This window comes from Anas acuta, chromosome 5 (genome assembly GCF_963932015.1).
Source record: "Anas acuta chromosome 5, bAnaAcu1.1, whole genome shotgun sequence".
Taxonomy (NCBI): domain Eukaryota; kingdom Metazoa; phylum Chordata; class Aves; order Anseriformes; family Anatidae; genus Anas; species Anas acuta.
Window position 1 is genome coordinate 53,877,462 of NC_088983.1, and position 12,562 is coordinate 53,890,023.

General features: G+C 47.5%; 1 protein-coding gene across 10 annotated transcripts in view; it reads left to right on the forward strand.

The window, feature by feature from the left end:
- The window catches only part of RAB3IL1 (RAB3A interacting protein like 1), a 32,268-nt gene extending 25,960 nt beyond the window's left edge, over nt 1-6,308 (forward strand). For all 10 annotated transcript variants that reach the window (XM_068684908.1, XM_068684910.1, XM_068684915.1 and 7 more), the window contains 3 exons: nt 2,408-2,507; nt 3,412-3,478; nt 3,826-6,308. In XM_068684908.1, the coding sequence (XP_068541009.1) occupies nt 2,408-2,507; nt 3,412-3,478; nt 3,826-3,908 (250 nt within the window). In that variant the 3' untranslated portion in view covers nt 3,909-6,308. The remainder of the gene's footprint in view (nt 1-2,407; nt 2,508-3,411; nt 3,479-3,825) is intronic.
- Nucleotides 6,309-12,562: the final 6,254 nt, after the last annotated feature.

The window sequence follows — 12,562 nt, forward strand, 5'->3', positions numbered from 1 at the left end:
CTTTCCCACCTGATGCTCTCACTATGCCATTGGAATCGGGGCATGGCTGCTCCAGAGCTGTGTGACTGTGTCAGATGTGACAGACAAATTAGATTGCCTCAAGAAAGAGGAGCTCTAGCAGGAGTGACGTGATCTTCCAACCTAAGATAGGGGTCTTTATCCGGTTAGGGAATTCAATTTCAGTCAGGGCTCTCTCTCTGTTCTTCCCCCCGTTATTTTCAAGTTGAGCACCTTCTAGGCGAAGATGTTCCTGTAACAGTAAATGTTGCTCACGTACAGGTTTCCTACCACTCTCTTCTGCATTTTCTCTCATCTCTAGATGAATTATTCCAAGAGCACGTGTCAGATACGTGCCAATAACAACCCATCCCGTGTTTATCCTTGTCGGCTTCCTTTTGATTTTTTTTCTCTTTGCAGCAGGTTCCAGTCACAAATTCTAATGTAAGTGAAGCATTAGGCAGTGATCAAGGATCTCTAATCCATTAACAAGTTACTAATTTAGCAGCTTTGAGGCTAGAGCTGAACTAAGCTAATCTTTTAACTGTGTTTAATTTCCACTCAGACAAGGTGGTAAGGAATCTTGCTGCTGGTAATAAATGCCCCAAAAGGGATTTGATTTGCCCCTCTTTGTCCCCCAGATGCAAAGTACAGATTTTTATGGCACCTTTGGTCGTGCTGTAGAGCAAAAAGGAGGAACTTTGGGTCCTTGCCACCCTGTTGTACAGACTTCAGTGCAAGGCTTTCAGGAGTCTAAACAGGCAGGGACTATGTTGGTCACGTTGCCCATATGGCATCAAAACAAAATGCTGGCCAGGAGGTGCTGAGGATAACTGGCTTTCCTGATGGCATGCCCAGCAAAGTGCTCTGAGGCATACAGAGTGCTTAAGGTTGTAGGTACAAACACTGTGGTTTAGGTTACTGCTAGCTAGGGTTGTGAGAGCTGGTGGTACACCAAGTGGTACCAACCAAGCAGCGACCAGCAGGATTCTCTTTTTTCCAGTGTGCTGAAGTGCTCAAATTGAGGATTTTGTACAGGTATCTTGTTTACAAAGGTATTGGTCATCCTGCACGTTGTGAGAATTTAAACCCTTTAAGTTGTGTTAATATTTGGGCAAGGATTGCTTCTTATTGCATCTGAACACTCACAACCCAAGCTTCCACTCTGAGCTAATACTTGCAGCTAATATTTTCTTGGTAGCAGTGGGAAGCAAGCACCAAGACATGCTCAGAAGCTCTCTGGTACATCATCTCCTGTGTGTGTTGTCATCTTTCGTGGCTCCCAGAGTAATCTGTGCAGCTGGGGAATGACGTCCCTCTTCCCACCTCATGTTTCTTCTTCTGGGGAAACGTGGTAATGACTCTGCAGCAGAAAATTCTGCTTCACTGCTCTAAGTGATGGTAAAGGAGGGACCACTGGCTGGTACTGGGAACCATTCATCTTGAGAATAATGGAAGGAAATGGCAAGAAAATAGAGGCGTGCTGCACCCTTGCTGGCCACATCTTTTTGCGATCTTTCTGGGAGCTGTATTGTCTTGAAAGGATTATACTTTTCTTCACTTTGTCTGAAATCTCTTTACAATTGTGAAGCCAAACTTTTTTCCCCGTCAGCACAGGAAGGGATGGGCTTGTTCTTAGGGACTTCAAGCCTTATCAGAGCCCCCTGAAGTCAGCACAAAGTCACCCCATGTGGCTTCAAATCAGGTGTAAATTAATGAAGAGGAGCCTAGCATAAAGGTTACAGTGTGGCTCGTTTTAAGTACGAGTCGCCGGTGACAACAGGGTTCGTGCCACTTGGTGGTGACAAAGTGTGATGAGCAAGCTTTAGGCCATACAGAATACCTGATAGCTTCCTGTTTTTCCTCAGAGGAGGCTTTATTTTTACAGTCTTTCTTTCAGAGTTCCCGTGTAATGCTTTCAGGGTTATCAGCTGCCCTTAAATGTGTTTTCCTGCAGCGTGGCAGCGAGGTTTGCTTCTGGCTTGGTGCATGGAAAAAGTCCAAGCAGGGACACCTCAAGGGACATCCTGCATGTCATGTTACAGGATACTGAAGAGAGGAGTCCAGATAACACTTGTTATACTATGCTTCAGCTTTACCTGTTTCATACTTCCTGTGATTCTGTCATAGGCTGTCTGCCACGGAAAGGTGATGCTTTGGTTTTCTTGGGCATGGAATAATTTATGGTACCAGATATTTAGCCTCCTAACCTCACCATTTATAGGATCTTCCTAGGTGCAAAAGGCTCATTATCAGCCATGTTTTTTCCTTCTTAATGCTCACCGACATGGGTCTGGCTTCTGAGCTCCCCCTTCCATCTCCTGGGGGTAGCCTTGAAGTTGTTGCTTTGCTGTGTTCTGCTGTGCCTCTGGATTGCTCTGGGCTGAAGTGTTGTTTTCTCTCCCTGCAGGAAGTGTGCCTTAAGCGGCCTCCCCAGGACCTGCAAGCACCGCATCACGCTGGGGGATTCTGGAAATTACTACTACATTTCCCCATCCTGCAGGGCCAGGGTGAGTCTTCCACCTGCCCAGGGTGCCTCAGCCCTCCAAAATTATTCCAAGCCTCGAGGTGGAGGAGCTCTTGTGTCATCCCTCAAACTGACAGAGATCTGCGGGCCTTGAGTTTGTTCTTAGAGTTGTGGTGGCTCTTGATCAGAGTGGCTAATGCAGAGGTTTCCAGACCTGTCTCAGGCCCTGGTGCTCTGGGTTATGCTCGTTCAGGCAACCTGTCTTCGGTGTGTTCACTTCCATGGTTTGATTCATTACAGGAATTTGGTTTTTATTTATTTGTCATTCTCCTTTATAAAACACCATGATTTTCTGCTTTTTAAATGCTGGCTTTTGTTACTGTTCTGGTACGGATTATTGACTCAAATTGTTATGAGAACACACTGTCCTTTCCTTTAGAGGGAAGGGAGAAGGTGAATGATTTATTAATGCTGCCACGAGGGCTGTAATTCAACAGAGCATTTAAAAGTTTTTGCTTTCCTGAGTTGTGTATCAGAAGAGCTGATCCTGCAACACATGGACTTAGCTTGATTTAATTTTCTTCATGCCGTAATGTGTCAGAAACTCCCCTACCTCCCTGCCTGCGGACTTCCTGCACAAACTTTTAACTCCAGAGATTTTCATTGAGTCAGAAAGCAGTGCTTTAGAAGGGAGCTTGTGGACTTTGTTGCCGCATTAGTTAGTGACCAGTTAGCTCTCAAGCCTGCAGTAGAAATTCCCACACTGTTTGTTGTGGGCAGTGCAATATCCTGGCATGGTATTGCAGATGCCCAGAACTTGGATATTTATATCAGCGTTCTTCCTGTGTCTTTGTCCGGTGATACGTGGTACTATTTCTCAGGTGACAGGCCCCTTGACAGGCAAAGCAGTTCTGTATCTGACTCCTTTTTCTTTTTCTCTTCCTCAGATCACAGCAGCATGCAACTTTTTCACCTACATTCGCTATATCCAGCAGGGCTTGGTGAGGCAGGACGGTAAGAGGGGAAAGTAGCTGGGTGTGGTGGGGGCTTTCTGTGGGCCAGCTTTGGATCTCCCTGGATCTTTGAGAAACAGTTGAATGGCAAAAGAGAGGCACGAGTAGAAGGGATAAGTGCACCCATTCCTTGCCCTTTGGCTTCTTGGGAGCATTGCCCTGGGGTGGAGCTGGTTAGGGGTGACCTGATGGGCCAGTCCTGCTGGGACCCTCCAGCATGTCTGCTTCCCTTGGCTGTGGGATGAGCCTGGTTGGGCTGCACAGTATGGCACGAGGTGGTGTTTACTGATGCCTTTCTTACTGATTTTTTTTTCTTTTCTTCTTCCCTACCCTCTTTTTGCCTTGTAGTGGAGCTGATGTTCTGGGAGGTTATGCGACTCCGGAGAGAGATGTCTCTGGCCAAACTTGGGTTTTATCCCAATGAGATCTAAGCAGATGCCTGGAGCACGGAAGGAAACTGCTCCTGAGTGAATGACTTGTCAAATGTAGCCTGCCGAACAGATGGATGAGGTGCCTCTCCAGCAGTGGCCTTGCTCCCTCCCCTACCTCCCTATGCCTGATGCTGATCATGGAGCAAAAAGCACAAGTTCCACCTCCGGCTGTCCCACTTCTCCAGCTGTGACTGGAATGCAGCTGCGAAGCTACCCCTTGAGAGCTGGGCTGGTCCTGGCTGCTGGTCCTGGGTGGCTGTCTACAGACTGTCCTCTGTGGAGACACGCAGCGTATACCCATTGTTTTTAAACTTCTGTTTTTATATGCAATCTGCTTTGGCATAGTCTGAGGCCAGCCATGTGCGAGGCAGGAGTCCTGGGCTCCCTTCTTTGTAAGCAAGCCTTTCAGGACAGATGCTGGCTGTCTGTCCATTTGTCTACTCCACTCATTCCTTGGGGCAGAGGGTGCTGTTGCCTAGCCATACACACAGGTTCTGCCGACAACTTACTCCTTTAACAACCCTGTAGATGCCAGCAGCACAAAATAATCTTATGGAGAACCATGAACTACCTATTTCCAAGTTCATCCATGCTCCTTTTAAAGAAGCCTGCAAGAGAAGCTTTCTGCCAGATGAGTCACAAGAGGGGTTTGTTTCTGTTTTAGTTGGGGATTTGGCACTGGGAGCTTGTAATCCAGGCTGGGGGAATAACCAGAGCTGAGCACCTGGGACCTTTGGGAGAAGAAAGCAAGTAGGAAAATTGTGTAACTTGCAGCTGGCTGCAGCTTGGCTCCAGGCCTTGTTAAAAGGCCTTGACAAGTTGCTGTAGTTGTAGCAGGCAGATGGAGACCTTGGAAGATGTTGCCACATGACAATCCTTGGTGCAGAAGTCCCCCATGGTGCTCCTACATACAGATGTCACCCACAGGCAAATGCCTTTGGTTTGTTACTACTCTGGGCACTGTTGTTCACACTTTGGATATAAATCACAGTTCCAGGCCAGGTTCTTTGTCTCCAGAAAGAGGCTGCCCAGGCTGGGCATAGTCTTGAGGCCAAAATTTCCTCCACAACATAACAGCAGACCTAGAGATGCATGCCCCTTTGGGAAACCCAGCATCTCTCAGGCTGCCATCCCCAGTGAGGAAATTTGAGATGTTTCCACATGTACATGTGAGGGATGTGACCGTATGTTTCAAAATCCACTGGGAAGGATGTCACTTTTCATCTCACTTGGCATTTCTGCACTCTGGTGTGTCACCCTCTCTGCTGTGAAGACCGAGCAATCTATAGCAATCATAACTTCTGTGTTAGCGTGTTGGTTCCCAGAACCAGGTTGCTGTCTTCAACTCCATTAAGTTTCATCCTCTCCTGGGAGATGCTGCAGTAGGGATTTTGTATCTTTGCTGTAAGAAATCTGAGCTGCTGTGGTTTTGTCCAGGGGAGGGAGGAATAGACAGGGGAATACAGGCTTTGGTTTGGAACCTAAGACAAGGGCAACTTCACAACAGATCTGAGAAAATCTTCCCGTGGAAGACCCCTAGTGAGCACAGGCTTTCCTATCACTGAGCAGACACTTTCTATATGCCACTGAGTTGCTCCTCAGGGGGCTCCTTTCTTAATAGCTATACTGCACACATGGTATTATTTGCTAGGGGTTGGTAGCTACGTGAAACCTGAGTCCTCATCATCCCAAGAGCTGGAAGAACACATTCTAAAATTACTCAAATAGCTTTGAATCCACCTCCAGCTCAGAAAAGGCTGACCTGCAGGTGCTGGTTGCTACCACCCCGGTTCTGTTTTCACTTAACACAGCTGAGCTGCCTCTGACTCGTGCTGATCACCCTAATTAGATGAGTGCCAGCATCAGCTGCTCTTGGCTGAAGAAATGTGTTTCAAATGTGGAGTGAAAGCCTGGAGAACATATCTTTGGGTCTTTAGGCAGTGATACCTTGCATTTATTTTGTTGGTGTCTGCGGACTTCTGGCAATTGGGCATCAGCTTTTTCAGAGGAGAAGATAAAAATACCTTTCATCTGCTGCAGTTTTCAGGTCAGTTCTATCCCTGGTAATTTCTTCTTGTATCTGCTCCCCCTGAGCTTTTGATCTCTGCATGTCATCATGTGCCATGAGCTGCTACGTTGCACACCAGATGTGCCTACGTTACAGCACTGGGAATGAGACGATCTCTATGTAGGAGATGGCTTGTAGGACAGCCTCCTCCCAGTGTCACTATGTAAAGCACTTTGAGATAAAAGGAATTAGAGAAATGTATTGTATTTAGCTGACTTACATCTAAAGCATAGAGAACAATTTGAAAATTAATATGAAGTCACTTCATTAACAGCAGGATGGGTGCACCCTGCTCTTTAATAAAGGAAAAATAAACGTTTGCTATTAACCTCCTTAAAGGTCTGGTTGCAGTTCTAAGGGTAGGTTGGTTGAGGGGCGTGTGTCTGTGTGAGCTCAGGAGACAAAAGAAAAATCGAATTTGACTGGCTCGTGATGGAGTAGTTTGACCTAGAATGATGGGCTAGAGTTTTGGGGGGAATGTACTGAGTTTTCCCCCAAAACCTTGCCTCATCTGGGCAGATTGGGGATTGATTATATTCATAGTAAGGCCAGGGGGAAAGGCTGATGTGGTGGCAAGCCCTGTGTTGCATGTTTGCTGGGGAGGTCTTGTGCTAGAACATGGCTAAAGGCATGGTATTGTGGGGAGGGTGTGCAGAGATGTGCTGACTTCAGTCTTAAAGTGGCTGGAGGAGCTAACTACAGAAGGAAAAGCTAACGGTAACCTAGCAGGTAAAGAAAGTGACAAAGAGCCTTCTATCAGTGCTGCTGAGCTCAAAGATGCTCTGAAAGCAACAGTCAGGCAGCTATATGCTCTGTGTTTCTTTGCCAGAGTGTCTCTTAAGGGACTAGGTTTTCAACAGTTTTTGTTATCACTCTGACCACTCCTGTAGCTGTTTGCTTCTTGACTTCAGCAGGAGGTTAAGTGACAGTATTTTGGTAACAAGCAGCATTTTTCACAGGCATTTCTCGCTACAATGCAGGCCTGTGTGGTTCTTGGTAAGTGAGACTGAGGTCTGCTCAGCTGTGGTCTCTTTTACTGGCCTGAAGCATTGCATGAGCTACACCGGCTGTCTCAAAGGCTGGTTAATTCAAGGTTAATTCTTCCTGCCTTGCAGAGCTGAGCAGCCTCCTGCTTTTCTTAGCTCCAAGTGAAGACAGAACTGATGGGTGCATTTCAGAGGTTGCTATTGCAAATGCACCCTTAATGATATGGCATGAAAGTTTGGCTGGGTAGGTTTTTGGCCTATGGACTCCACAGCTTTCTAGTTCATGTTTAACCTTCCTAGCTGTGCCTGGCTTGCCCTTGTGTGGTGCAGCAGCTGGAAAGGTGCTGTAGCTCTCAAGGAGAAACATCCACTAAGCAGTTTTTAAACCTGATGAGCAGGAGACTGGGCAGTAAAATACTTCATGGAGCTGATACAGAAATAACTTGTGTTTTTCCCAGTGGACTTCTCAGATTCCTCCCCCTGCTGAGCTGTGATTAACTCGAATGCTGAGGTGACTTTGCATCCTACGAGGCTGGGGAGGGCTGAAAGGTAACTCAAACACCAAATGCAGTTTTATCCCCACTATAACCAGCTGCTGGGATTTATTAATTCTATCAAGAGAGGCTGAGATAGTTGGGGTTTCTTCAGTTTAGAGAAGAGATGACTGGGGGGACTTTATAGTGGCCTTCCATTACCTAAAGGGTGCCTACAGGAAATCTGGAGAGGCACTCTTTATCAGGGAATGGTGATAGAACAAGGAGTAATGGCTGTAAACTAAAAGAGGGTAGGTTTAGACCAGATGTTAGGAAGAAATTCTTTACTATTTGGCTGGTGAGGCACTGGAGGGGGTTGCCCAGAGAAGCTGTGGTTGCCCCATCCCTGGAGGTGCCCAAGGCCAGGTTGGATGTGGCTTTTGGGTGAGAAGTGTCCTTGCCCATGGCAGGGGGGGTTGAGCTAGATGGTCTTTAGGTCCTTTCCTCAACCCAAACCATTCTATGAAATTACTTGAAAGGAGAGGGCACTCAGACTTTTATTTGGAAACATAAAGCAGGCTCCAGGTAAATGCAGCTCCTGCAGACCCTTTCTTGTCCTTTATAGCCTTCTATGAGAAGGGGGACTGTGGCTGGTCATGGTTATTTGTGGACGCACCTGGCAGGCAGCTCTCTGTGGAACAGAAGAGGCAGGCACAAGGGCTGGGTGGCAGCTGGCTGCTGTCACACTGTGTGCCTGACATGGGGCAGCAGCCCCCAGACTTCTCAGGCTGGGAAGCGAGGCTGCTCTGGCTTCAGTAAAATCATTTGCTCTCCCCTTTGTCTGTGGAAGTTAACATGGAAGATCTCTTGTACCGCTGTGATGACTGTGGAGGGGAAAAGCAGAAGATCACAGGCCTTTGGGAAATGAAACAGAGGTACAGAGCAGAAAACAGCATTAGGCCTCACATTAGTAATGTTTGGTAAAGCCTCTAAATGTCCCTGTCATCCTTTACTCCTTGTAAAATCCTCATACAAGCTTGTATAAATGGGGGCATTGCCTTCCTTTAATAGGAGGAGTGGTCTATTACCACAGCTTTCAGGCTATTCTGGTCAGTTTTGGCCAGCGAGGGTAAGATTTGCGCTGACTGGATTCCCGCTCATTGGCATCAGATGTCATGGGAGGGAGAGGCACCAGAGGCAGCTCAGTGTCCACAGCTGCCCAGAGGGAAGGACCTGCCACCTCTGAGACCTGGAGAACACCAACAGGTAGCAGTGACTCTCATTTGGCCCCTGGAGTAGTTGGAGTAGTGGAGGCTGGCTGCCTCCTGCCATAGCCCTGTGGCGCTTCCCTCTGGGCCTGAGCAGGGCTGTCTGCGCTCGGCTGCTCTGTGCTTTTCAACTTCTGTCCTGTGTTAAAGCTGATGGATTTGGGATTGAGAGCTGTCTCCAGAGTGGGAGATAGATAAATAATCCTACGGATTCTGTGTGTAAATGTGATGTAACTGGCCCTACCCGCTGCAGCGTGGCCTTGGTGTTCTGTCAGGCAGCCACAAGAGGGCACAGGCAGCCCAGGCAGGGACCGACCTCAGATCCCAGAGCTTCCCCGTGAGAAAGGAGCATCCTCGGGGCCTTCCTCCCTTCTCTTCTGGCTTTTGAGAAGGTTTTGTGCCTGAAGATTTGGCTTCTGCAACCTCTTGGTGTACTTCTGTAGCCTGCCTTCCCTGCTAGCAGTAAGAGTTGGTGTTAGCCGGGTGCTGTTCTCCTGGGCTGATTTTGGGGTCTTGTGTGTTCAGTGCCAGCCCTTCAGCAGTATCAAAAGGCCTTGCTGAAGTGTGCTTTGTCAGGAGTGCCTCACAACACCCGTGTTCCCCTTCACTGCTGTCATGCCCAAAGCCATGTTGTGTCCTGCTGAGGGACACTTCAGAGAGGTCTCATTAAGCGAGTTGTTGTCAGGCCTCTGCTACTGAGAGGAAGAGCAGTGAGATGAAGAGCCCTCACCCTCTCCCTGGTGGAGAACAGAAGGTAAGGAGTAGAATCACCTAAATGTCCTTTTTCTTCCTTGTATTTTGGGCAGGCTGCTATGTCTTTGGCAAAATGGTTGTGGGGAGGTGGCAGCTAGGCAGCAGCGTGCAGTGCCTGTTACCTGTGGTGTCTGCCTGGCCCAGGGCCATCCCCTCAGTATTATTTCTCACCCTGACTCTGTGGAGTTCACAAGCAGACCGTCAGAGTCGAGAGAGCCCTGTGGTCTCCCACCCTCTGCAGGGCAGTGCTGCACGAACGTGCCTGCAGAACAACATGAAACCACATGCCTGACACCTCTCTCCATGTGCAAGCAGACTGAGCATTTTGGCACGGTCATCAGGTTGTGTTCCCATGGCCTTCAGCAATCACACTGCTTTGCATTTGGGTCTTGACCTTAAGAGCCTTCTTTGATCCCTTTTTCTTTTCTCTAATACCATCTTTCAGAGCCCAACTCTTCAATGCTATGGAGAAGTTTGTTCCTCTCTGGGATTTGTTTCCCTGGTCCTCCAACTAATCCTGTGTCCTGCACGGGATGGTTTGACCTTGACGTATTTTTTGACAGTCCTTTCCACAGAGTCTGGTGGCTGCATTACCTTTATTTCAATCTCAACAGCAGGACTGGATTTCCGTGTCCTTTGGGCAGAGTCTTCAGGTCCTTTTGTGCAAATTGTATGAACAGCATTTATTGCTGTGTCCATCTGCATCTACAACCTCTGCTAGTCTGTCCTCAACTAAAAAAACAGCTTCAAAGGGATAGTAGTTTAGACAACTGTCTATGTAGATAGGTTTGCTTTGCTTGAAGGACAGTGAGCAAAACCATTGGAGAGGAAACCATTGTTTTCTCCTCCTCTTTCCCTCCTAAATCCTTTTTCCATGCAATAAAGAAGAAAGAAGGTTTTATATCTGGAGGTCTGTGTCCACAAATCTGCCTTTGTGTAATTCCCTTTCCTTTATCATGCTCTTTATACAGAAAAGCATGTTTGACCTCAATCTCTTCTTAGAGCTGTTGGGGAAGAGGTTGGTGGGAGCAGGATGTCTGTTTGTCCTGGAGATGCCCTGATAATGCACCAGAGAAGGATGTGCTGTGAGGATCAGTGGTCCTTGTGACAATTCACACACAGCCTTAGCCAACTTGAGTGATGAAGTTTTGTAGTAATTCTTTAAATATGTAAATGTACAAATACAAACCTTGATCATACCTTGATAGTATGCCCATTGTGCCACCACCATCTTCATCGTCAGCCTCTAATGTTGGTTAATCTTGGAGGTTAGGGTTGTGCACAATGAGGTGCTTTTTTTTGGCACCTAGATTTTAATACACATTTAAGTGCAGAATTTAGCAGACTTTGAATGGCAAGAAAAGAGATACCAGGACTGGGAGCCTAGTGATCGTCCTGTCCTTTACCTTGCCTTCAAGGTTACTCAGGGTTTGCAAAGGACCGTAAATCAGAATGCCTTTGCACGGCAGGTCAGGCTGTCCCCAAATACACTTTGAAATGAAGGTTTCTGGGAATGAATAAATTAAACACTTCCTACGAGTTTCAGGTGCAGGCAAGGAGAAGGGAAGAGGTAAGCAGGTGGCCTCAAAACTTCTCAGAAAAGCCTATTTCCATGCTTTCATGACGACCAGTAAATTTCCATTTTGACGAATACGTTAAAACAGTGAAGATCATTGCAGATAGGCAGCGCTCTGTAAGCCATGGAGAAATTCCAGTTATTCTGGGTTGTGTGGCCCTGCCAAGAAGAAGTCAATATCCTGGCACAACTCTGAAGTTGCACGTGGCACAGTGAACTGGGGCTGATCAGCTCTGCCAAGCCAACACGTTCCTAATAGGAGCAGTCCCTGTGGTGCCACTGGTGCTGGGTGCCAAGAGGTCAGTTTTGCTATCCATCATGTCAATATTTCCATGTTTGACTGAGGGCTATTGGGCCGAACTGAAAGGAGCTGGAATACTGACTTTAGCCAGCTTGTTTAAGATGGACTTTGTGCTGTCTTACATAATTTTGCAGGCTTGTCAGAAGCCAACATAAGCCCCCAGTGGGGTAATTCCCCTCGTTTTAAGAGATAAGTCAGATAACAGGATGCTTTTTGGCCCTGCTTGCTCTGTGGCTCTAATGATACCCTTTGGATTTTGGTCACCAGTGAAATGCTATGGTTGTGTGCCTTTTTCTTGTGGAGTTGGTCCAGCAGAAGGCTCAAGTATGCCATTATGTGCTTTATGGTTGAGGTTGGATGGGTTCAGTGAGCAGTGAAGCCCCTTGTAGAAGAGCTGATGTGAGCCACAAGGAATTGAGGTACTGTAGCCTATGCATAATGCCTGAGAATGGACCATAGTAAAAAAACAAACAAAAAAACCTGCAAAGCATATGCACCGGGCAGGTTGGCTAAGCACCAAAACACGTGTCCTTTTCTCAGAAGAAAGACCAGCAGGAAGATAGGCAGGTGTGAGGGGAATAAGGGCAACCCTGAGCTGATAGCGATGGAAGTTTGGGAAGGAGAAGTTAATTCTTAGCTTCCTTTTAGCCAGGTGGAAACTGAAATGATTCCTCATGCAGAAGAAGCTCTCAGATTGGGTTAGCTGAACGGGTGAAGTTGACTTGTTGGTACACGTCTGGTTACTTGTAAGTAACAAAGACAGAAGAGTTGTTCACAGCCATTGGTGGAGCAGCAGAAAGCCCCCAAAACAGCTCACTCAAGGGAGCTCAGAAGCTAGAGGAAAACACCGCCTGTGCTCCTACTCCATCCAGTAACCACCCCAATGCCCTGAAGTCCCTTTTGACAGCCCTCAGGCTTCTCTCAGCAATTTCATTGCTGCCAGTGTGAATTATCACTGAGGGGTAATAATTGGAAGGGTGAGCAAGGCCAGGAAGTTTCCTGGCAATGTCCCTGACCCATGTCCCAGGTAGGAAGCAGACTTCTCTAAGGGTAGGGTCTGTCTGACATGTGGGGCCGTTACCCTTCTTGCCTTCTTGTTGGAGGAAGTCTTGAGGCATGGGGTCGACCTCCTTGTCCTAGACAGCCTCCTGTGACTTTCCCCCACATCTTCACCACGCTGTCCCTCAAGCTCCAGGGCCTCAAACCCATTGTGTAAGGGCACCTGGGGA